General features: G+C 45.5%; 2 protein-coding genes across 4 annotated transcripts; one reads left to right on the top strand and one right to left on the bottom strand.

The window, feature by feature from the left end:
• Positions 1-794: 794 nt before the first annotated feature.
• LOC114802183 (solute carrier family 35 member F2-like) lies at positions 795-4,192 on the bottom strand. Its single transcript, XM_029000887.1, has 9 exons — positions 4,090-4,192; positions 3,736-3,941; positions 3,456-3,631; positions 3,250-3,377; positions 2,524-2,683; positions 2,183-2,339; positions 2,039-2,091; positions 1,164-1,318; positions 795-911 (listed from the first exon to the last, which is right to left on the bottom strand). Exons 2-9 carry the CDS (start codon positions 3,834-3,836, stop codon positions 795-797), a joined length of 1,047 nt encoding a protein of 348 aa, XP_028856720.1. The 5' UTR covers positions 3,837-3,941; positions 4,090-4,192.
• Positions 4,193-4,451: 259 nt separating this feature from the next.
• LOC114802086 (protein moonraker-like) lies at positions 4,452-21,890 on the top strand. 3 transcript variants are annotated; one of them, XM_029000740.1, is made up of 18 exons: positions 4,452-4,696; positions 5,306-5,596; positions 5,718-5,958; positions 6,164-6,273; positions 6,683-6,745; positions 6,825-7,043; positions 7,847-8,024; positions 8,539-8,720; positions 9,461-9,591; positions 9,731-9,880; positions 10,663-10,752; positions 11,056-11,143; positions 11,287-11,358; positions 11,652-11,792; positions 12,093-12,174; positions 12,489-12,606; positions 19,960-20,078; positions 21,347-21,890. In XM_029000740.1, the coding sequence occupies exons 1-18, from the start codon at positions 4,589-4,591 to the stop codon at positions 21,361-21,363; spliced, it is 2,400 nt and encodes a 799-aa protein (XP_028856573.1). In that variant the 5' UTR covers positions 4,452-4,588; the 3' UTR covers positions 21,364-21,890. The 3 variants fall into 3 exon arrangements, with proteins under 3 accessions (XP_028856573.1, XP_028856570.1, XP_028856571.1); XM_029000737.1 differs by having other exon boundaries at positions 19,960-20,166; XM_029000738.1 differs by lacking the exon at positions 11,287-11,358 and having other exon boundaries at positions 19,960-20,166.
• Positions 21,891-22,142: the final 252 nt, after the last annotated feature.

Below are 22,142 nucleotides of genomic sequence, written 5' to 3'. Positions count from 1 at the left end.
ATTTTATTTCTGCCCCCCCCCACCTTGGACCATGTACAGTACTGTATACAATGGGACAACTATTCAGACCTCTTTCCACATTGGTATTAAACATACATAATGTGTTTTTTTTTTCCCTATGGAGAAAGTTTAAGTTGTAAATAGCCTGTAAATTTTGGGGCTGCATTAGATTTAACTGTCCATTATGTTTAAAATTATAACAGAAAACCGAACAAATGCGGAAGATACCTTAATAAATCTTATTACATTTGAATGCACCGTGTCGTCTGTTCTCTGATCTCATATCGCTGTGCAAAGTGTGGCATTCTGCAGGTGTGTACAGCAAACTGTATGTTTGTGCTTCGCAGGACGATGATGGTCCCCAAACTCAAAGGCTTGTGATTGTTTATTTCTCAGATTTATCTGCATGTTTGTGTGTACAAGGAGGTTGCAGAAGGAACAGAGGTTCATCTTCTGGGTGTCAGAAATAACTACACCGCATCAAGAAGGTGGTTAGTTCCTGCTCTTAAAATACAAATAACTAACAAATAAAGCTTTGTATTGCTTTACTTCAGCAAGTCCAGAATCCAGTTAGTCATTTTGTGGTACACCAAACAAAATATAGAATTTTTATTTTTTACTGTCGTGATAGTGACTAGTCCTAAAACATTTTGACCTGTTTATTCTGCTGAACTTCAGAAGCGCTCATGGTTCCAGTGTGTTGGACTGTTCTGTGTCCGCCCCCTTGTGCGAGCATGGGTTTTCTGCTCTCCCATCCTCCTGGAGCTTCGAGGAAGGTCGAAATGCTCCCCTCATCAAACCTGGTGGCATCTGACGACGGAGGGGGGTGGCAGCGTCAGCGTGGGGACGGCGTTAAATGTGACAAACCCCACGAGGATGGTGACCAAGGACACAATATACAGTCCTGAGAACTGGAGTTCAAATTGAAAAGCAGTTAGGATCAGTTACAGCATTTATCAGTCTGGTTGTTTACATGGGGTGTGGGACACCTTGACCAGCTAGATGGTACAAGGATTACACCTTAAGATAAGATAAGGTGACACACAACCAGAACATGTCATCCTGCCATAACTGAGAAAGTTCATATAGCCTCTTTTTTTTAAACAACATGACAGGCCTCGAGAAATCAGGCACGTGTCGCATCCTCTGATCCTCTCACTCACCGAGTACTGGAAGAGGAAGAGTCCGAAGAAGAGGCTGAAAAGGTCGGCGGTGAGCAGCGACAGGTTGGCGGCGGTGGCGCTGGTCATCTTAACCACCACGGGCATGCAGCTGTACATTCCGTACATGCAGAGACCAAACCCAGCCAGGAGCAGTGCTGACGGACAATTACGTTCATAACGGGGAAAAAAATGTCCACTAACAAAGAAATGATCCGGCTATAATTTCAACGGTAGGTTTATTTAAACATCTGAACATAATTAATTAGCATTTTTCCCTTTACCAAACAATTGACTGATAGCAGATCAAATACTTAATTAATTCATAAAAATGCAAATAGATTTTTTAAAATGCATTATTTATTGTCATTGTCTCACTGTTCAGATAAACCTAGAGACTGATCCTTTCTTTGTTAGTGGGCAAACTTACGAAAAGCAGGGGTTTAAATAATTTTTTCACTAACTTTATATGTTCATAATTCCCCATACATACATTTCATGTATACATTCACCTACATATTCATAATTCACCATACATTTATATGTGCGTTCAGTGTACAGGTTGTTGTGACAGGATCCTAATGTGCAGTTTAATTTACTGTTGTTAAACTGAATTATTACGACAATTATGTGATTATTATAAATATTATTAAATCTTATATATGTTTTAAGGTCTTCTAATCAAAGACCTGTATTTGCTTTAACTTTGTACTGTTATCATTTATTTAAAAGTATAATTTTTTAAATGTTAAACTACAATGGTGTTAAATGTAAAAAAAAAAAAAATTCTAAATTATTTGCATCAGCCCCTGCAGAAGGTAGAGGTGGGAAACGTGGCTTCATGTGTACGTGTGCAGGGTAAAAGAAAGAAGGCTCACCAGGTTTCCAGCCCCACTGAACATTAGCCACGACGGCGTGCTCCAGAACACCTCTGCAGGGCGAAACGAGAGGAGACTTTAAAAGCCCGTCGGGATCAACGGTCGCTGTGCAAAGTCAAGCGCGGTTCTGGGACCGTATCTCACAGCTGAACTCCGCTGATGAGGGTCCCGAAGAGGCCCAGCATGCCCAGGAACTCCCCCCGACTCAGGTTCTTCACCGTGTACTCCTGGCACACGTTGGAGATGGCGTATAACGTGGCACTGACCAGAACCAGGGCGTCTCCCAGAAGAATGTCTGCAGCTTTATTGGCCAGAGTTGGGCAACAGGAAATAGTCTTAACATTATTTCTTTTTTTTTTTTTTTTACCAAAAAAGCCAGAATTCAGTTAACTATGAAAAATAAGCAGTAATTAAATTACTGTCTTTTTTTTTTTTTTTAACAATGTCTCATAATTGAGCATAAATGTTGTATTATTCCTCCTCACTGTTTCCCTGGTTCCTGCCGGAGAGCAGGTCCGCCCCAACCATGGCTCCAACGCCCGCCAAACACACACACACAGCAACGTAGTGCGTGGGTCTGTAGCGGGTCTTCAGGATGAACCAGGACAGAACCATCAGAGCCGGTATCACGAAGCAGTCCAGCAGCTGCACAGGAGAAACGGTATTCATGCCTGTTCACAATCGCATCTTCTCGAGCGTTTGATGTGCAAGACTGGTGGATTTTTACTGCTTCGTATATGGGGCAGTATTTCAGAAGAAAATATGCAGATAGTGTCATTGCCAGAAATTTGACTTCTGCTACTATGAGGCCTAGAGGGAATGTCTATTTGAAACAATGCCCTTTACATTTACATTTACATTTACAGCATTTATCAAACACCCTTGCAATCAGTAGTTACAGGGACAGTCCCCCCCTGGAGACACTCAGTGTTAAGTGTCTTGCTCAGGGACACAATGGTAGTGGGATTTTAACCTGGATCTTCTGGTTCATAGCCGAGTGTGTTACCCACTAGGCTACTACCACCTTTGATTCTGCTCTGATACATTTTACTGTACACTTTGATTTATTACCATCATTTGATGTGATGTACATAAAGCAAAAAACATTGCTCCTACATAAGAGTGAATACATGTCTTTACTTTTTTTTTAATCATCAGCATTAATGTAATTTATTTCTATGTCAAATGGTATTAATGATTTATTACAATACCTGTATGCTTGTTAGGGTTGTGTACTGGTATGCTTTCACAACTGCATAATTGGCCTCAACGTCCGTTAGACCAAGCAGAAAATACTTCCACCACTTAGTCTTTAAAATCTGCAAAATATTGCCATCACCTACATTAAAAGAGAAGCATCCCGGTGGTTATCCACTCGTTCTGACCCTCTGTGTGAACAGGCAGCTGACTCCCTCACCTCTGCGGAAGATTAACGCGGCGGTGTAGGTGAGGCACAGCAGCGAGTAGCTGATGAAGCTCTGCAGCATCGGCGTGTCCATGTGCAAGTCGGTGGCGAGGTACTGCGATGTGACCGCAGTGCCACAGATCATCGCCGACATGCACTGACCCAGAGCCAGGGCTTTAAACAGGTCCCTTGAACAAAACACACGAACTTGAGACAAAATGGTCTTCAGCTAAACAGATTAATTATGCACCAACCAGTCAGTTACACGACTATTAAACAGAGATATGCTCACCATGTCAAACCATCTTTTAGTCTGTACATCCAGGTTCCACAGCTGAGACATTTTCTTGAGTCGTTCAGTGCCATTCCTTCGTCACCCCGTTCTGGTGTCATTCTCACAAGCCGTCCATAATGTCGTCAGACCTGCCACTGCCGTCTGAGGAAGGCCGCCTCGGCCCCATTGTTCATTACTTCACTGTCATCTGATTAAATCATTAACTGCTTGGGGGCAAAAGTCAAATAGTCTTTTGGTTTGGAATGTTATGTAAATCTTAAATACAGTGTGGTTACAATTGAATGCATTTTTTAAAACAAGCTTTACTGTTACTGCAGTAAATTATCATTCAATAATAGGTGCAGACTTAACTGTGTGTAATGCATTGGTTGCATATAAAAAAGAATGTGACCTCTGTGCACACGTCTGCATTGTGCCCCTGGTCCAAAGCCTCGGACTGCTAAGTGCAAGTTCATATTCGAACGAAAATGGAAACAAAACTAAAAAATGGTCAAGGCCTAACGTGTAAGCGAGCGCCACCGCGTCGCTCGGGCCAGTAGAGGGCGCTGGAGCGCCGGCCCGTGGAGCGATACACCCCTCTGTCGCCGGGAGCAGAAGAAGGAACCTTCCGACGATGTTGTCATGGCGGCGCTTTTAAACTGACGGACCGCGTTATTTCGGCGTGTGTTTTACCCGAGGACCGCCTACAAACAGCGAATATATCGAACATATAAGTATATATATTCCATAAGATGCACCGACGCTTTGGTCGACCGGGCGTCAACAGCTTGGATTTTATGGACACCACTCAGCAGTTCAGCTAGCGTTGCTAGCCTAGTATGCGGTAAATAGCGCCGACCTGACGGCAGCGATGACCGGCACGCTGCAGGCCAGACCCTCGGTGTCGCTTGTGGGGTCGAGTCAGCCGAAGCCCCCGCCGAGCCCAGCTGGTTCTGGCGCAGGAGCGTCCCGAACGCGGGTACCAGAACTCCCACACAGAACAGCTGCTTAGTTTGGTTTAAACGGACGACGAGCATCGGCCTTATTAATACACATTTAATACACGATATTTATATTGTATTCGATATTTATATTATATTTTGGTCCTTTCGGTTCTCCCTGTGTGTGAATTGTTCTGCAGATGCACGTCCTGTAGTAGTAGTTTTGTGTCATTGTTGCTGTCTCTGGAGCTTAAAGTATTTTGCTGGACTGAGAGTATTCATCAGGGTTACACTTACAAGACACTCTATTCCAGAGCGACTTACAGACAGTAGTTACAGGGACAGTCCCCCCCCTGGAGACACTCAGGGTTAAGTGTCTTGCTCAGGGACACAATGTTAGTACCTGGGTCTTCTGGTTCATAGGCGAGTGTGTTACCCACCAGGCTACTAAGACCCAGGGTTTTCACATTTTATATACAGGTCTCGGTCCAAGTCGGAGAAGAGCGACACATTTTAATGTAACCCAGAAGTGATAATGATTCAGACTGGCCCACACCAAATAAAAGGCTTACGGTTTTGGTAGTGACCTCAGATTTAGAAGGCTGACGTGTAGCTCTGTATAATTATTTAAACCATTTTAATTACAGCTGCTGTTTAATGAAGCCATGCCAGCAAGCGCCTCCAATCGTGCCACCAACGTGGCGCCGCCAGCCCCCATCGTGATTGAGAAGCTGCGTCCGCAGGCGCAGGAGCAGTCGGGTGTGTGGAGCAGAAGCAGCAGTTCTTTGCGTTTCTCTGTGCTGTCAGAGGAGCGGCTGCAGGTTGCCGTCAGACTCGCGAAGAGAGACCTTCACAGGAAACGGCAGGAATCCATCACCCGTACCCCTTTCAAGCATGAAGGGAGCCCGCAGAAAAATATCAGCACCGACCTCGATCAGGTAAAACGTTCCCCTTGGGCTCCATGTTATTGTGAGAGTTGATTTTTTTTGCTAACATTAATAAATTTATTTTCTGTGCAACTGGTTTCTAATATTTTATTATTTGAACCATGGTTTGAAGCGTCCTGACCCTAAAACACAGCAGAATGTCCAAACGAAACGACTTGTGACTGAGTCAGGAGCTGAGGTGCTGGTGTACACCCCTCAAAAGCACCCCAAACCCTCCAGACCCAAGTTTGGACAGTCTCCCCCCACCCGTGACCCTGGACCCAAACCCAGCTGTCGGCTCAGCCAGGAGGTCTGTAGGCTTCAGATGGAGCTGGCCACTTACGTCCATCGCGTTGAAACGCTGGGCCAGAGAAGTATGTGTACATGCCATGGCTGATTAGTGGTGGGACAGAAAGTGTACCGACTACAGTACCATTTCAACTGTGCGTCTAGATAATGATCCTTTTCCTGCTTCATTTTAGATTGAATGTAATAATGTAATCAATCAATAATAATTATGGGTCAAGTAATTTGGTGACTTGTCACCTGCTAATGTGTTGGATAAATTTTGGTCTGAAGAACGGTTTGAGGAGGAGCCTCTGGAACCAGATGAGCAGCGAAGAATGGAGGTCCGACGTCAGGAGCAGGCTACGCGCTCTGCACGCATTATCTACGTCTTGCAGCAACAGGTCTGTCGTCATCCTGATAAATACAGGGTGGGCCATTTATATGGATACACCTAAATAAAATGGGAATGGTTGGTGATATTAACGCCCTGTTTGTGACACATTAGTATATGTGAGGGGGCAAACTTTTCAAGATGGGTGGTGACCATAGTGGCCATTTTGAAGTCAGCCATTGGATCCAACTTTTGGGAAGAGGGTCATGTGACACATCAAATTTATTGGTAATTGGTTTTAATGTAACTTTATTCTTTCATGAGTTATTTACAAGTTTCTGACCACTTATAAAATGTGTTCAATGTCATAATAAAACCATTCCCATTTTATTAAGGTGTATCCATATAAATGGCCCACCCTATATTTATTGCTGTATATGAAGCTATTTTCCCCAGTGTTTACATTTCTCGGCATCAAGGTGAGAGACATTCAGGAGGAATTGGAGGAGCTACACTCGCACAATGTGAAACGCACAAAGAAGGTAGGTAACAAGTGAACAATTCCCTAATCTGACGAAGGCCATTTGTATGTCTGTAATGTACTGGGGTACCCCATTCTAGACCAGGGCCATGGACCGACTGGCTGCTGCCCACAGAGGTGCAGTAAGAGCCGTGCAGGTCTTTGCCAAACAGCTGTCCGACCCGGAGGGCAGGGTTCCTGCCCATTATAAAGACCTCGGACAGCTGATTCGCCAGCTCTCCCTCTGCTCCGCAAAGGTGGAGGTGGGACAGGGGTCGGCGGTTCCTGAGGCAATCCTAGACATCCTTCAGAAGCTGGAGGTCAGTCTTTTACAATTCAAATCTTTTTTTTTTTTTTTTTTTTTACTGTGTGTTCAGTTGATTTCTCAAGGTTGAATTGACCAGATAGTTTGCAGAGCCTTGACCTTCATTTTCTTACATCATTCTAAAAGTTGCACCATAGCAGAGCTGTCAAGAATGTAGGAGATCTTTTTCTTAGAGGATAAATAACTCCTCAAAAATCACACAAACAAACAATAGATATCCCAATGAATGTTTCATTCATGAAGAATGTTAGTTCTCATGCCACAGGTTTTAGATTTTCCAATTCCTTACTGATTCCTTGGTTGACGTGACTCTGCACTTTGGATTTCTCTGACGTTGAACCATCTTTAATTTTAGAATTTTGGCAGGCCACCACAGGTTCTGTGCCAAAATTTCTGGAGCTGCTTTGGATCCACCTGTCCATGCACTTTGGTTAATGAGCTTAGTTTGGCCAAAGTGTTTGACCTTCACCTTCATTTATTGAGTTGTCATGCTGCCCACAGCTCAGATGAAGTGAAAGCGAAGTGATTGCCATTGTGAAACACAGCACACGGTGCACACAACGAAACTTGTCCTCTGCTTTTAACGTGTCGAACCAGTTACGGGTCCGCTTCCTTACCTGTTAGGCCACAGTAGATGTATGATAAATGTATGGATTTAGTTGCTCAGTGCCTGTGTTTGGTCATTAGTTTTGAAGAGTCATCCAGAATTTTCACAGTGGTCTGCTTCTTTATGATTTGTGTCATTTAGGGCTTTCATTAGCAGAGTTTCATCTCCGTGATCCCTTCTTTCCTCCACAGAATCTGGACTCCGCTCTCCGTAAACAGGAGAGCTTGAAGAAGAGAGAAGGGAGGGTGAGCTCTCCGGTCCGGCAGAAGTCTCCTGGACAAAGGTCTCACGGCATCCCACATGGCTGGCCTTCCAAGGCCCAGGCCCCTAGAAAAGCAGCAGCAGCAGCTCACCATAAGAAGCCCTCTGGTTTGTAATGTCTGCCGCATTAGATTTTGCATTTATCTGCTTAAAGTTTATTCATTATGCTCATTCAGTCATGGGCTTTCTTCCATTGACTAATCAGTGTTTAATGTCAACTGTGGGTTATTAAAATGTACACCACAGTCGGCTGAGATTAGACACCCCGGCCGTGTGGGAAATGCCCCCTTGGAAGAATCCAATTTCATGCTAGAACAGCAGAGTGTGAACAAGGCGTTCAGATGCTGCTGCTTTGTTACTTCCTCATTTAGAGGGAGTGAAGTGTCTGTGCTCGCCTGTGTTAGGTTGGAAAGTGCAGGAAGCTTATGTGTACTGGGCCCATGAATGGGACAGCAGTGCGGTGCAGAGGAACATGTTAGAGGACAAATATCTTTCTCATTGTGCAGAACATGGAACCAGGTTGTGGGTCTCAGACGACAAGTCCTTACAAGGAGAAATCCATGCTCTTGTCAGTAGGCTTTCCTGTGGTGCCGGGGAATGAAAAAATGATCTTCCTCTGCAGGGCCACCGTGGAGCAGGAGGCCGACCAGCCATCAGCTCAGCAGGTGGGGAAACACCAGCCCAGAACGGGCAGCACTGCTGAGGGCACGGCTGCAGGGTGTCCTCAGGATGGGGGAGCAGAGCGGTCAGTCTGGGTCAAAACCAACCGTCCGCACAGCTGAACACATTCCGGACAAGAGCAAGGTAGGAATGTACCTGAAGATGAAGCTGTGATCCCTTTATCGGTCTCATGATACAATTACGATTATCAACGCATTTCTACATTAATTCACATTATGTTTCAAATCAGTCCGTGAGGTGAGATTTAAGGCCTCGTTCACACGGACGTCTGAACCAGGCGTTTTTCTCTGCCGTTCGTGGTGTCAGGTGAGCAATTTCATGCTATCACATGAAATTCGAAGCAACCAAACGGGTGTTCAGTACCAGCGTTTGGTCTGCTGCACATTCGGATGGTGCTAAGTTAACGCTGCATGCAGCGTTTTCTTGCCGTCGATTTCTACCGTAATCCCGACGAGCTTTATGCACATCATGCACACACCAGTGAAACGGCAAACGAACACCGCTACAAGGCCGTATGGTGTTCAGAGGGTGTTCATTTCAAACATCCGTGTGGACGATTCCGAATTTCTACCCGGAGGAGAAATGTTTGTACTCAGATCAGCCACGGCACCTGCAATACTTTTAACTAGAATATTTATACTGACGCCAGAAAATCACCAAGCAACATCATCTGCACATCGTCCGCATTACAATGCATCGATTATGAGATTAAATTTAACAGCCCCATTAGAAAGAGTGTAGGTCTTAAGAATGTGAATGATTAGTTATGATCTGTGTATAACTGAAGAATGATTTCAAGCATCCTGCTCATTTTTTAATAAAGTGGCCAGATAGTTTGTACAAGCGGTCTCTGTGTCTTGCAGTGTATGCAGGCTCGGGAAACTGGGTTCCAGCAGTCCACAGTCTCCTCCAGACTGCGGGAGAGTCAGATGCAGCAGAAAGAGCCGACTGTGCCCTGGATACCCACCTCCCCTCACTCTCCTCCTCTGCAGAGGTTCTTCCCAACTGCACCTCCAGCATTAACACATGTCAACACCTAGATGGAGTGATAAAATGAGCCTCTCTGCTGGGTTCCTATGTGGTTTGTGTTGAAAGTGTGTATCGGTGCACCTCCTCTTCTTTTTGCGCCGCAGGCCCATATCAAAGAGGCCTGAGCCCAGGTGCCTCTTTTCTCCTTTGAAAAACGTCCCGGACCCCGCTGAGCAGCAAGCCAAAGCCCGGCCTGTGTCAGATCGCGAGCCAGCCTACAATCAGAGGCACCAAGCCCACAAAGAGGCGCTCAGGTCTGTCACATTCTTCAAAGGCCAATTGAAGTCTTTCTGAAAGTCTGCAGGCCTGCAGCGCTCCTGCCGGACATCGTACCCATATATCGCCCTGAATCGTTCGGGTTCCGTTTATTTGTGAGAGATGGGTCCGATTGGCAAAGACAGATTAGGCGAGTCGCTGCCTTGGAAACAGGGCCTTAATGGCTTTTCCTCAGTAGAGTAATTAATTCTTTTAAATCCCCTGTCAAGCTCCATTTTTGGCCAGCGGCAGGCTCTATGCCGCTTCCAGTTCAGCATTAATCTCCACTAAAATTCATGAAGAATTGTTTTCATTTATTTCTGACTGACAGAGTGTTTCTGCAACATTTAATTTCTTTAATGCATTAAAATAACAAACACCTCAAATCTAATACTTTTTTCCCTGAAATGCAGTCACTGGCCACTTTATTAGGCATAGTTTTGATTATGTGATTTACTCTTGGCAAACACCACATTTCCTGGATTTCATATCATAGCCCTAACAACATCAATTTAATTTTGTATAGCCAAAAATCACAAACAGTTTGTCTCAATGAGATTTACAGTCACTAAAGATGACGCTCCTCACACTTAGACACTCTAGACACAAGGAAAAGCTCACATGGACAAAAAAAAAGGAAGATACCTTGATAAGCAGTAGCTCAGAGCGTGCAATGGGCATCACTGCAGTGTTACACTGGGTTGACAAAAGTCATGAATTATAGTGGATATTGTCGCACCTTGCCTCTTTAAATAAACAAGAATTTATTTTTATTTCCCAGGCAAGCGTGGCTTGACAAGGTTACTACAAAACATCTGAGAGAGCTCAGCCAGCTGAGTAATGAGGAGACCGAGAGGATTCAGAGGCTCAGGTGAGACCGCCCCCTGATCCCCGTGCCTTTCAGCCCCCCGGACCTCCAACAGTGATCTGAGCCAGACACCTGCCAACAAAGAGTTTCACATTTCAGGACTTCAAGGTTGTCTTTAGTTTGAAAATGCCATGCTAGCACAGTTAAAGGCATTTCAAAGTCCAGGAAATTCTGTTTCTTTACAATGAACTTTAGAATTGCATTCACATCTGATCATTTGCTTTTCAGGCAAACGAACAGCTCTGTGTTATTCCATCGTGAGCATATTACTGTTTAAAGCATGCTGCTTCTGTGTGCGTTTTGCAGGTCTGAGGTGGGCTTGCCCACTCAGTGGGCTGAGAAAGCTGAACAGGCTGCCAGAGAGAGAATCCAGCCCCTTCTGGACCAGGCCGAGGTAAACCTGACTCAGTAATAACTCTCTTGTCATAATTGAGTTTTAGACTGAGGAAGATTACTTGTGACTTGATTTTCTCTGCATGAGTCATGTAATCTCCTGTCTGTAACGAAGTGGGTAAAGTGGGTCTCTGTGCTCTGCAGAAGCTGGGCGGGGTGTGGGACAGGAAAGGCGTTTCCCTGAGGCATGGTCTGTCTGAGCAGGCCACAGATGGAGTGAGTGAGTGAGGCCGTCTTCAGCAGACTGATCAATATCGAGCTGGAAGAGCGCATCCGCTGCAGCTCTGCTGTATTAATGGTGTTCTGCTCGCTGATAGGATGTTGATCTTGAGAATACTGACAGTAACAGTCTCTGGGGGATGAAATCAATACCCTGTCTTTTTATCTTAAATATAACTATATATAACTATAGCTATAACTTATTGTAGACTGAAAAAACCCAGAGTATAAGTAATGGGATGGGTTGGGGAAAGTAGACCGTTTTGACATCTGTGTGTGTTTGTCTTTAGACTATGGCCAGTGCAGACCTGCTGAGCGAGGCTGCTCTGGAGGACCTGCTGCCGGACAGGTCCGAGGCAGACGGTCAGCCCCTGAGACACTTGCAGGCCACTACGCTGGAGAGCATGCTGTTGCGCATGGAGGAGATGGAGGTCCATTGTGTTTTTTTATACACACACACACACACACACACACACTATTATTCTATTATTTCTGTTTAAAGTACAGCATGTCTTCATTGGTAAATGTATTTTCTGTGAGAGGACTTCAATAATATGTCCTTTACCACATGGGCACAAAATATCACATATATAATTGTATAACAAATTTTTGTGCCATTTATGTTCTTGTTTGCTCCACAATAAGAAATCACACGTGAATAACACTGCAAATGATCCATTAGGTGACAATAACATTGCGTTTTTTTTGTTTCTTGTGGTCCTCGTGAGTAGAAAGACCAGGAGTTGGTACGAAGGCGCTTTGCTCACATCTCGTACTCAGACCCTCTTTACTGGGAGAAGGCCAAGGACAGAGGTGAGTCGGCCAAAAGACTTGTCTTGAATAATTGCAGATATTGATAAATAGTGCCACCTCCCAGCTGCGCTTTTGATCTGGGAACTTTGCTTTGCTGATGCAGCCATCGGCTCATTTTTAGGCTTGGCCACTCTGGTGCCTGGTGACGGGGCCTTCGCTGAGAAGGGGCGTTATGAATGATGTTGAATTAAATTATGTTTCGTCTGCACCACTGTTCTGTCCATTCTTGTTTTCTCATGGTTTCTAAATGATCGTGTTGCATGTCCTGTAGGTGGCAGTAATGGAATAGACTTAATGTTCTCTCCTTCTCTCAGGTTTGCAGAAGGCAGTGGTGGAGACTCCTGGTTCTCCGAAGCCCATCAGACTCACCAAGCCGGCAGTGAGGCAGACTGGCACAGCAGACATTGTTTTGCAGAGTCCAGTGGAGACTGGGTAAGACCCTTATGAATGCACGACCACTTCACCTCTTATCATCTCTGAAAGTGTAACCATATTTACTCTACTTGTTCAGCATAAAATTGACAACATTCAGTAAATATGGCTGCTTTATTAGGTGGTACATGTTCTGTTATTTGGTACTAGGAGCAGTCAAAAAGCAAAAACGCAAAAATGAGTTGAACATTTCCTCTCAAATCCATAAGCTCACAGGCATTTTTAAGCAGTGGTGGAATGACTTGGCAAAATCGCACGTGGCCTGTGTGAAGCCTGGCATGGAGGAGTGTAATGAGACCAGTCCTTAGAATTTGAGTGGCTTCATTAAATTGACGTCCTTGGAAAGCCTTAAAAATGTATAAAAAAAAAAAAACTTGACTCCAAATACATAATAATATGACTCCAAAATAAAAATGAGCTGAGAAGCTCTGCTGGCACACGGTGCGACCGGGAGGGTTTAAACAGCCTGTGCCCGTTCTGGTGCCTGCAGTCGGCTCTGCCAAGAGAGATGGCCTCTTACATGGACCAGAGCCTGGTTGCAGCTGCCGTTTTCCCCCCTCTTCACTTTAATGAGAACAGGAAGAGAGGGGCGCCTGGACGAGGAAAGCTGTTAAAAGTTGGGGGGCCACATCATTGAGATGGAACCGATTCAGCAGGCGCCATTTAAGAAACGAGAGCCGCTCCCCTTCCTTGACAGCCAGGGCTGTCTTATCTATTTTCTACATTGTGATGCCACTGCCTCTGTCTCAAAGCCAAATTATAAGGTCAGCAGCTCAGGAGATGTGGGCGTGCTGAGTCAGGGAAGTGAGAAGCCTGCGTTTCAGCCTCTCTCTTCTCCCGATACCCGTTTCAACTCTTGGGCTCTGCCCTGAAAACTAATAGCCCGGTTCTTCCTTCTCACTGATTCTGTCCTGTTTCTGACAGAAATCTGACAGACAGGAGCGAGAAATTCATATAGCAGAGCCTTCATGGTCAGGCAGTACACTGAGATCACACCGTTTAACATTCATATTGTCATCCAAATTGTGTTTTTGTCAGAAGTTCAAATCAGAACAACCCAAAACTACTGTCATATTTTACATTTGAATTTTAGAATGTTGTGACGTCAACTAGGCCTAGTTGGATTAAAAAAACCAAAAAACTCCTGAATAATGCCAGGATAGTTTAGTGAATCTGAAACAGATTGAGTCACGATGGGGGAAGAAAAGGAGATTGCTGCACATAGAAGAAAAACGTGGACATCTTGAAGCCACTGATTTCAGCTCCTTGATTTACTATATTTTTGTTCCACCTGCCAGTGACGCGGCAACGTGAAAGATTCTTATAGGAAGATATTTCCATACCTTTACAACCCGCTGCAGTTCATTAATCTTCCTCTTCATTGACATGTTGTTTGTTCTCCTCCGCTCATCTCTGAGGGACACCATCTGCCTCAAGCTGTGGGGGGGACTGGGACGTTTTTCACCTCACAGAGACTCACCTGTGGCTCTGTGCTTTTCTAGTTCAGCTCCGAGGCTGCCTGCTGTCCAGCCGTTTGGCCCTGCCTCTCGTTCCCGTATTCCTGGATACGCGGTCAGGCGGCAGTTGATTAAATTCAGTTTGAAGCTACAAGACTTCATGTCACTTCAATGATGCTCCCTTGTTGACGGAAGCTTTCAGACGACGCCTCGGTGGCCCAGTTCTCAGATGCTGGCTGTCTTTGCTGCAGGGGAGCATGGACTCGTCATGACAGCTTTTTTATGCGTTTCTTCACCCTCCTGGTGGCTCTTATTCAGCTATAAACCCTTATTAGCTGGGATGGCCATTTAATACCTTTTACATTATTGAGCAGCAGCTGGATACGGCAGTCGGGGCAGTTCAGTTCAGTGCTTGATCTGCACGCTTGTAGAGTCTGTGAAAGATTACAGTCTGATATCAGTGCGTTTGCATGAGATGGGAAGAGTAGCTTTTGTACGAAATTAACATGTTTTAATTCAAATGAATTTAGTTTTTAATTTAATTAATATTCATCATGGGGATTCAACACATCACCTTGCGCAACTGATTGTGAAAGGAGCTGAAAGCTACTGCTGCTGCTCGCAGGGTTGGGGAGTAGGTGGGGCTTTTTGGGAAAGGGATATTGGGCCCAGCTGCTGATTGAGAGCCCTGTAACAGTATTCTGAATTTAATTACCCGTGTTTATCTGCGGAGAACCCTGAGGTATGTAAAATCCCAAACAATGACATGCACCACAAGGATCTGTCCCTTTTTTAAAGTCCCCCCACACTTAGATTATTTCTTAGAGCCGGTAAGGCATAATGGCTGCTTTGGTTCTTGGGCACCATTAGGCTGTAAAAGGCCATGGAGTTTGCAGCAACACAAGCACCTAAATCATCTGAGGTTGGTGATGAAATTCGGTGGAAATGTTAGCTTCCCTCTCTGGCACTCTCTGATTATCGGATGCGCGGGTAGTCAAGTGTCATTTCACATAGCGAAAACAAGCCCATTTCTGGCACACAGATGAGCTTTTTGTTCTCTGCACGCATCAGTGTACACTTTTATAGAGACAACGAAATGAAATTGGCATCATTGTTGAGCTACCAAATGTTTTCCTTCTGAAATCCTGTAGGACTACACCGGAGGAGAATCTGTTATTTGGCTAATCACTGTTGAGTGGTGTACTATAATGTCACTTAAATTGCTCTGTGTAATTTACTTACAGATATTAGCATAACCTGTGAAACAAATTAATACACCTCACATCTCACTTGGTGGGTGTAGCCTAGTGAGTAACACACTCGCCAATGAACCAGAAGACCCAGGTACTACCATCGTGTCCCTGAGCAAGACACTTAACCCTGAGTGTCTCCAGGGGAGGACTGTCCCTGTAACTACTGATTGTAAGTCTCTCTGGATAAGGGCGTCTGGTAAATGTAAATGTACTTGTAATATTTATTATTGGATTGGTTGCTCTGACAGATTGAGATTCTGGTGCATCTAAAAATACGTGAAAACTGTAGAAAAAGGTGAATTGTGGTCAAGTCTTCAGTGCGTAAATGAAGTCAGACATTTCTGGTACATAATATGCTAGTAATTTGAAATACTGGACTCCCGAGTTAAAAAGGGGAGGAACCTGTAGTGAAAGTGAAGTGATTGTCATTGTGATACACAGCACAGCACACGGCGACACAACGAAATGTGTCCTCTGCTTTTAACCATCACCATTGGTGAGCAGTGGGCAGCCATGACAGGCGCCCGGGCAGCAGTGTGTGGGGACGGTGCTTTGCTCAGTGGCACCTTGACGGATCGGGATTTGAACCGGCAACCTTCTGATTACGGGGCCGCTTCCTTCCATTTCTCTCCTGTAGGCATTATTGACTGCTCTCACACACCCTCCATCCACATTCTTGACTGTTTAATCCCCTCCTGTCAATATGTAACACGCCCCGGTGTAATGCAGCGTCCATCTCCTCCTCTGTTCATCCATTTTGCTCCGTTCTCTATTCTCCTAACACACCTTGTACACAAATATGACCACGCCCACTACCAACACCACAATGCAGGTTCGATTGTGCTCTTGTGCAGCATGCTGTGATGAGGCTGCGGGGAGTATAGAGAAGAACTCTCTCCATGGCTAGAGAGGCGGGGGGTGACCTCAAATGACCGCAAAGTGCTGAAACAGATCAGTGATGAGTTCCGAGGTGTTTGGGCGCAGTGTGGGCGCCCCTCTGGCCTTTCATCCTTCTTTTGCCCTGTGTCCATGTCCATGTGCTCTACCTGCTGTAAGCTCCTTTTCTTCTTTGGACCCATCATTCTCAGAGCAAGACCCCGTGCTCCCCGGGCTGGAAACTTTATTTATTTGGAGCGGTAGGATATGAACAGGACATCAACACAAGCTCACTACCCACCCTACAGAGCAGCGCTAAAAACCCCCGAAACGCGTCTCCCGTCTGCACTAATGAATGGGGGTGCGCCGCCATCGCGCACGTGCTGCTTTTTGTCCTCGCCAATGCGCAGCCATCTGCTTTTTCAGGCTATTGATCCCCGCGCTCTTCTCCCGGTTCCTGAATCGCCCCCCCGCCGTCTACCGTGCAGATTCCAGCCTCGGCAAGTGGGGCTTCAGTTCCGCGCCGCCGTGCTTTGATAAGCTCCATATGGAGCTCAGCCTTTTGCGAGAAGCCTGTTTCCTTAGTGATGAACTCCGCCGCCGAATCGCAGAGGAAGAGGAAGCTGAAAACAAACTTGAAAGATCTGCGCGCCGCTCTCCCCAGACAGATTTATGCTGAGGACCGCTCGTACATTAGAGTATGTTCGCATTTTCAGGTGTGCGGTGACAGCTTGCGCCCAGCTGCGCGAGTTTGAGGTTAAACAGGCCTGGGCGCAATGATGGACCTTCTGTCTGCTGACACTCAGACAGACTGCAAGGTCACTGTTGTGCACCAGTGATAGTGGCGGGGGCGGGAGCCAGTGGTGGCCTAGCGGTTAAGGAAGCGGCCCCATAATCAGAAGGTTGCCGGTTCGAATCCTGATCCGCTGAGGTGCCACTGAGCAAAGCACCGTTCCCACACACTGCTCCCCGGGCGCCTGTCACGGCTGCCCACTGCTCACTCAGGGTGATGGGTTAAAAGCAGAGGACACATTTCACTGTGTGCACCGTGTGCTGTGCATCACAATGACAATCACTTTCTCACTTTATGAACTGTTCTGCGGTCCAGTTTATAGGCCTACCTTGAACTGGACAGCACATTGTTATAATTTAGTAAAAGGGTACTTATCATTAAAGTATTATTGGTATAATTGTCCACTAATGTCACAATCACTAGTTCACCCATCGGAAACGTTAAAGCGCCGATAATCTGCGTGTTGGTGTTGGCCGTGGTCGCAAGATCTATTAGTAAGGGGTATTAGGACAGTAGAAAACGAGGAGAAAGGGAAGAATGATGTTCCAGAACGAAGACGTAGGGATTGTGAGAGCAGCCAGTCACGCCTACAGTCTCCGGCACCTTTCTAAATTTTGGTTGAGTGCGTAGTTAGTTCCTCCTCCTCCATTATTATTCTTCTCAAACTGTTACTATAACGATTTATTGTTCTGTCAAGCTGTAGAGTTCGGAAGACTACTTGATGCTGGTCTTATCTGCTTTACATTCCCTTTATTATTTATTAGGCGGCTACGGTGCCGCCCTGAAGTGTATCTGAATCCGTGGATGGCTGCAGGTGGCTGTAGGCTGTAGCACATTGCTCTCCGTGGGGGACAAAAGGGTTCGTGTCGTGTTCCCATCATTTTTCAATGGAGATGAAACCATGAGCCCATATATACTAAGATAATTATCTGTGGTTTCTGTTGCAGGTCATAGTGCCCGGAGCGGCAGGGTCCAGACGGTTCAGGGGTGGGCAGCTGTTCGTATTGGGTGGGTTGCTGGTCCGTTCGCTCCTCTATAAATAGCCGCAGCGATTGCTGCGAGTGCATCGCTGCTGTTTCCCTCGCAGAAAGAATAACAGGCACCCTGCTGGCCAGCTGAGCCTCTGCCCGCCCAGGGCACAGCGGTTTGGCAAAAATAAGACTCTGTCGAGTCTCTGTGGCGACTTGAGTTGATTGTTGGGTCCAGTTGAGAGGGCGTCCATCCCAAAATTGTTCAGTCCTGACTAGGGCTGCAACAACGAATCGATTAAAATCGATTACTAAAAGAGTTGGCAACGAATTTCCTAATCGATTCGTTATGTCGCGCGACGCGGAGACGTTTGATTATTTAAAAAAAAAAACTTTATTTGAGCGCGGAGCGGAGTGAACACACTCGGTCTCTCTCGCGCACAGATGCTAGCAGAGTTTGGCGCCTCATAGACAGCGCGGAGCAAAAAACCTGCGGAGGTAGAGGACAGATACATGGCGGAGGCGGAGAAATCTGCGCGAAAGTATGCAAAAGCGACATGGCACGGCACGGGAGCACCTCGCCGCGGAGGAGAACTAGACGGGGACTTACAGCGCCACCTACAGGTGTGGAGGGGGGATGAAACAGCGTTCGGACTGTTCTCTGCGTCTCCGCGTGGACGACTCGCCTATTGTGTCCCTGAGCAAGACACTTAACCCTAAGTTGCTCCAGGGGGACTGTCCCTGTAAGTACTGATTATCGCTCTGGATAATGGCGTCTGATAAATGCTGTAAATATAAATGTTAACCCGTCATCCAGCTTGACAGGCATGACAAGTTAGCGTTAGCGCGTTAATAACAGTAGTAAAGCAGGGGTGCTATAAGTTACTTTGCATTAAAAGACAAAAGACATGTTTTTATTCACTAGCCTTTTTTGGACCATTCATTTTTCAATCTGTTGTCATGTATAGCTACACTGCAAAAAAAAGCTTTTCTTACCTAGTAATTTTGTCTCGTTTCCAGTCCAAATATCTAAAAAATCTTAAATCAAGATTACTAGACAAGAAAAACGGCATGAGAAAATTAAGTGATACTTAAAACTTCTGTTTGAGATTATATCTCATCAAGATTAGCTTTCTTACCCCATTGGCAGATAATTTTGCTTGTTTTAAACAATCACTTAATTTTGAGATGTTTTATCAGAAAACAAGACATCATTTCTTATGCTATTTCATGTGTCTAGTAATTGATTTAAGATTTTTTAGAGATTTGGACTGAAAGCAGTACAAAACTACTAAGTTAGAAAAACATTTGTGTGTGCATCTGCGAGTGTGTAGAGAACAAGTTCTGACATTCAAACAAATCCTGTTAAATTTTCTGATTTGTATTGTTCTTTATTTTTTTTTATAAATTATTTATCGTTCTGGCAGCTCAGATGGCACTTTATTTAAAAAAAAAAAGTCTATATTTGGCAGATGTAAAGCATACATGTGTATTTTTTTTGTGTTAGTCAATTTTTATTATATTTTATTATTATTATAACAGCTCAAGGAGCAACATGTTTGTGCACTTTCTAAAGATTTTGGTTCTGTTTTTGAATAAAGAGATGGAAATGAATTCTTCTTCTTTTTTTTTTATATCCGATTCAACGATTAATAAAAAAAATCGACAGATTAATCGATTATTTAAAAAATCGTTAGTTGCAGCCCTAGTCCTGACATACTGGACCTCAAACATCTCTCTCCCGGGTGAATGAGTAACATGAAGTGAAAGTGAAGTGGTTGTCATTGTGAAACACTGCAGCACAGCACACGGTGGCACAACGCCCAGGGAGCAGTGTGTCGGGACGGTGCTTTTCTCAGTGGCATCTCCATGGCATCATGGCAGCTCGGGATTCAAACTGGCAACCTTCTGATTAAGAGTCCGCTAGGACACCACTGCCCCACTGGCTTGGCAGGTTTAAATCAAAGCCTAAACTCAACCTCCATGGTCTTGTTTCATCTCTGCAGAGTTCCGTCTGAGACTTCGGAAGACGCCTCCCCATCGAGACAACACAGATTCTCCGGCGGGGCGGAGAGTTCCGGAAAGGTCCGTCTCACCCTGCCAGTCAGCACTGCGAGGAGCATCCGTAAGTACAGGGACGTCCACGACTCCTACCTGCGCCTGGTGTCGCACGAGGCTGTGGGACGCTTCGATCCCTGGTCCATTGCGGAGAGGTGAGAATCACACAATAGGGCCCATATTGAATTCATCCAGGCAATTTCCGGAAGAAAAGAAAAGGCCTGCAAAAGCTGATGGAACTGGCAATTCTTTTTTTTTTTTTTTTTTTTAGCGCGGAGCATTGTTTCTGCACCTTCTCTCTTTTTTCTAGATGTAAATATCCGAGCGGAGCTGTGGATATATATGCCGGTCTGTCGTGCTTTTGTTTTTTTTCCGGGACCCCGCGTCCGTCCACCGCCCCCGTGGGCTCATGCACCAAACTATTTGCATATTCAGCTGAATGTTGGCGTTGCCGCAGTGCAGAGCATGATACTCTGGCCCCTCACCCCTCCTTGGCTTTGATGAATTTCCGGCCGGCGTTCGGATTTTAAAATTGAAAATAAGCTTTTGCGGCTGCATCTGCTGCCGGTCTCAGCGGTGCATTAAGGTCTCACTCGGGAGTTTCGCCACTTCGCTTGCCGCTGGGCTGTGTGGGAGTGCGAGCTGCAGGAGGAATGATTTGCAAATCATTTACGGAAAGAAAAGAAAAAAAAAAAAAAAAACGGCTGCAGCCGCTCGTTGAGAGGGAGCGGGCCCCGTCGCTGCCTCATTACACCCGCCGGACGGGGACTCTGAAAGAATAATGGTGCGAGAATGGTGCTTTTTCTTCATATTTCGAGAGCGGGTTAAAACGATGTGTTATTATTCCTTTTTTTTTATATACATATATTTTTATTAGATTCAGCGATAGGGAGCAGACTGCCTCCAGGATTGACTTCGTTCAAAGTCGTGCACAATGCCAAAAGAAGGATTGGAAATGGCATGTGATGGTTCTCACCATGTGAAATGGGCCGTCTGTCACGTACGAGGCTGATATGCATCGAGGGGGTGGGATCTTTGATCTCTCGCCGGCTGCATGATGCTGTATATTGTCTGATTTTCTGTGATCATTCCGATAGTATGTTACAGCCTAAACTTATTTTCTTTAGGGATGTAAAAATGCAGTTTCAAGATTCAGATTAATACATTCATATTCAGTTTTTTCCTTTATGGATATGAATTTTTGTTATAAATACTGATATGATCCAACTGTAATGATCTATAATGAGGGTCAGTAAAAGGGGTTTTTGCTTTACATTCTGCTCTGTGCTTGATGATTGTCTTCTCTCTCTCTGTCCCACCATCGATCCTGTCCAGTTTGGCAGAGGAGCTGATGACCGAGGCACTGGCCGATGTGGCCGCAGAGTTCCAGGATGTTTGTGAAGAGTACACGGGGGCCGTCTTCACCACAGAGTTCATGCAGCCAGTCCAGTCGCCTTCTCAGTCCGTGTCGTAGCGGGACCGACTCTCTCAGGAATGCTAAAATTCTTGTCTGTAAAGGTGTGTGTATTGCACCTTTTTAAACTGCATAATAACTGCAGCACCAGACAAATGTCAAATGAACCTGTGATGTCGGGCAGCATCTGCACTAATGTTCTCGTTTGTACAGCAATTTTTAAAAATGTTTGCATAATCCTCATAAATGGTCATGTGTAGTTGGTCTTTTGCAGATTAGTTTCACAGTCAGCTTTATGCAACTAAAACTACTGTTTTTGTTTATCGTGTTTATGATATGTTGTATTTTTATATCGTCTGCAGAGGCGGAGAAGATCACGAATATAGCACATCACTTTTTCATGTGTCACAGTATGCATTTTCTCTGCTTTGTAAGCGATGTTTCCAAATAAAAAATGGAATTCCACCTTGGATGAATGTCGCACCGCCGCCCGCCGCCCGCCCTCTAGTCTGAGGCGGACGAGTGAAAGCAGAAAGACACGACTTGGCTCGCCGCGAGCGCATGTTTCAGCGCGGGTGGGATGGGACGGGGCCGTGCTGCCGTGGAGGATTAGTGGGAGCCTCGGGACCCACGGGGACACAGAAGAGAGGGGCAGCCAGATGTTGCGCCGGCTCTTCGGGGACCCGACTCCTGCTGAGCTCGAAAAAAGCTCTCTGC

The sequence above is a fragment of the Denticeps clupeoides genome, chromosome 13 (assembly GCF_900700375.1).
Source record: "Denticeps clupeoides chromosome 13, fDenClu1.1, whole genome shotgun sequence".
Classification (NCBI taxonomy): Eukaryota; Metazoa; Chordata; class Actinopteri; order Clupeiformes; family Denticipitidae; genus Denticeps; species Denticeps clupeoides.
The sequence above is the reverse complement of the archived record's forward strand: the minus strand, read 5'-3'. Positions and strand labels throughout refer to the sequence as shown.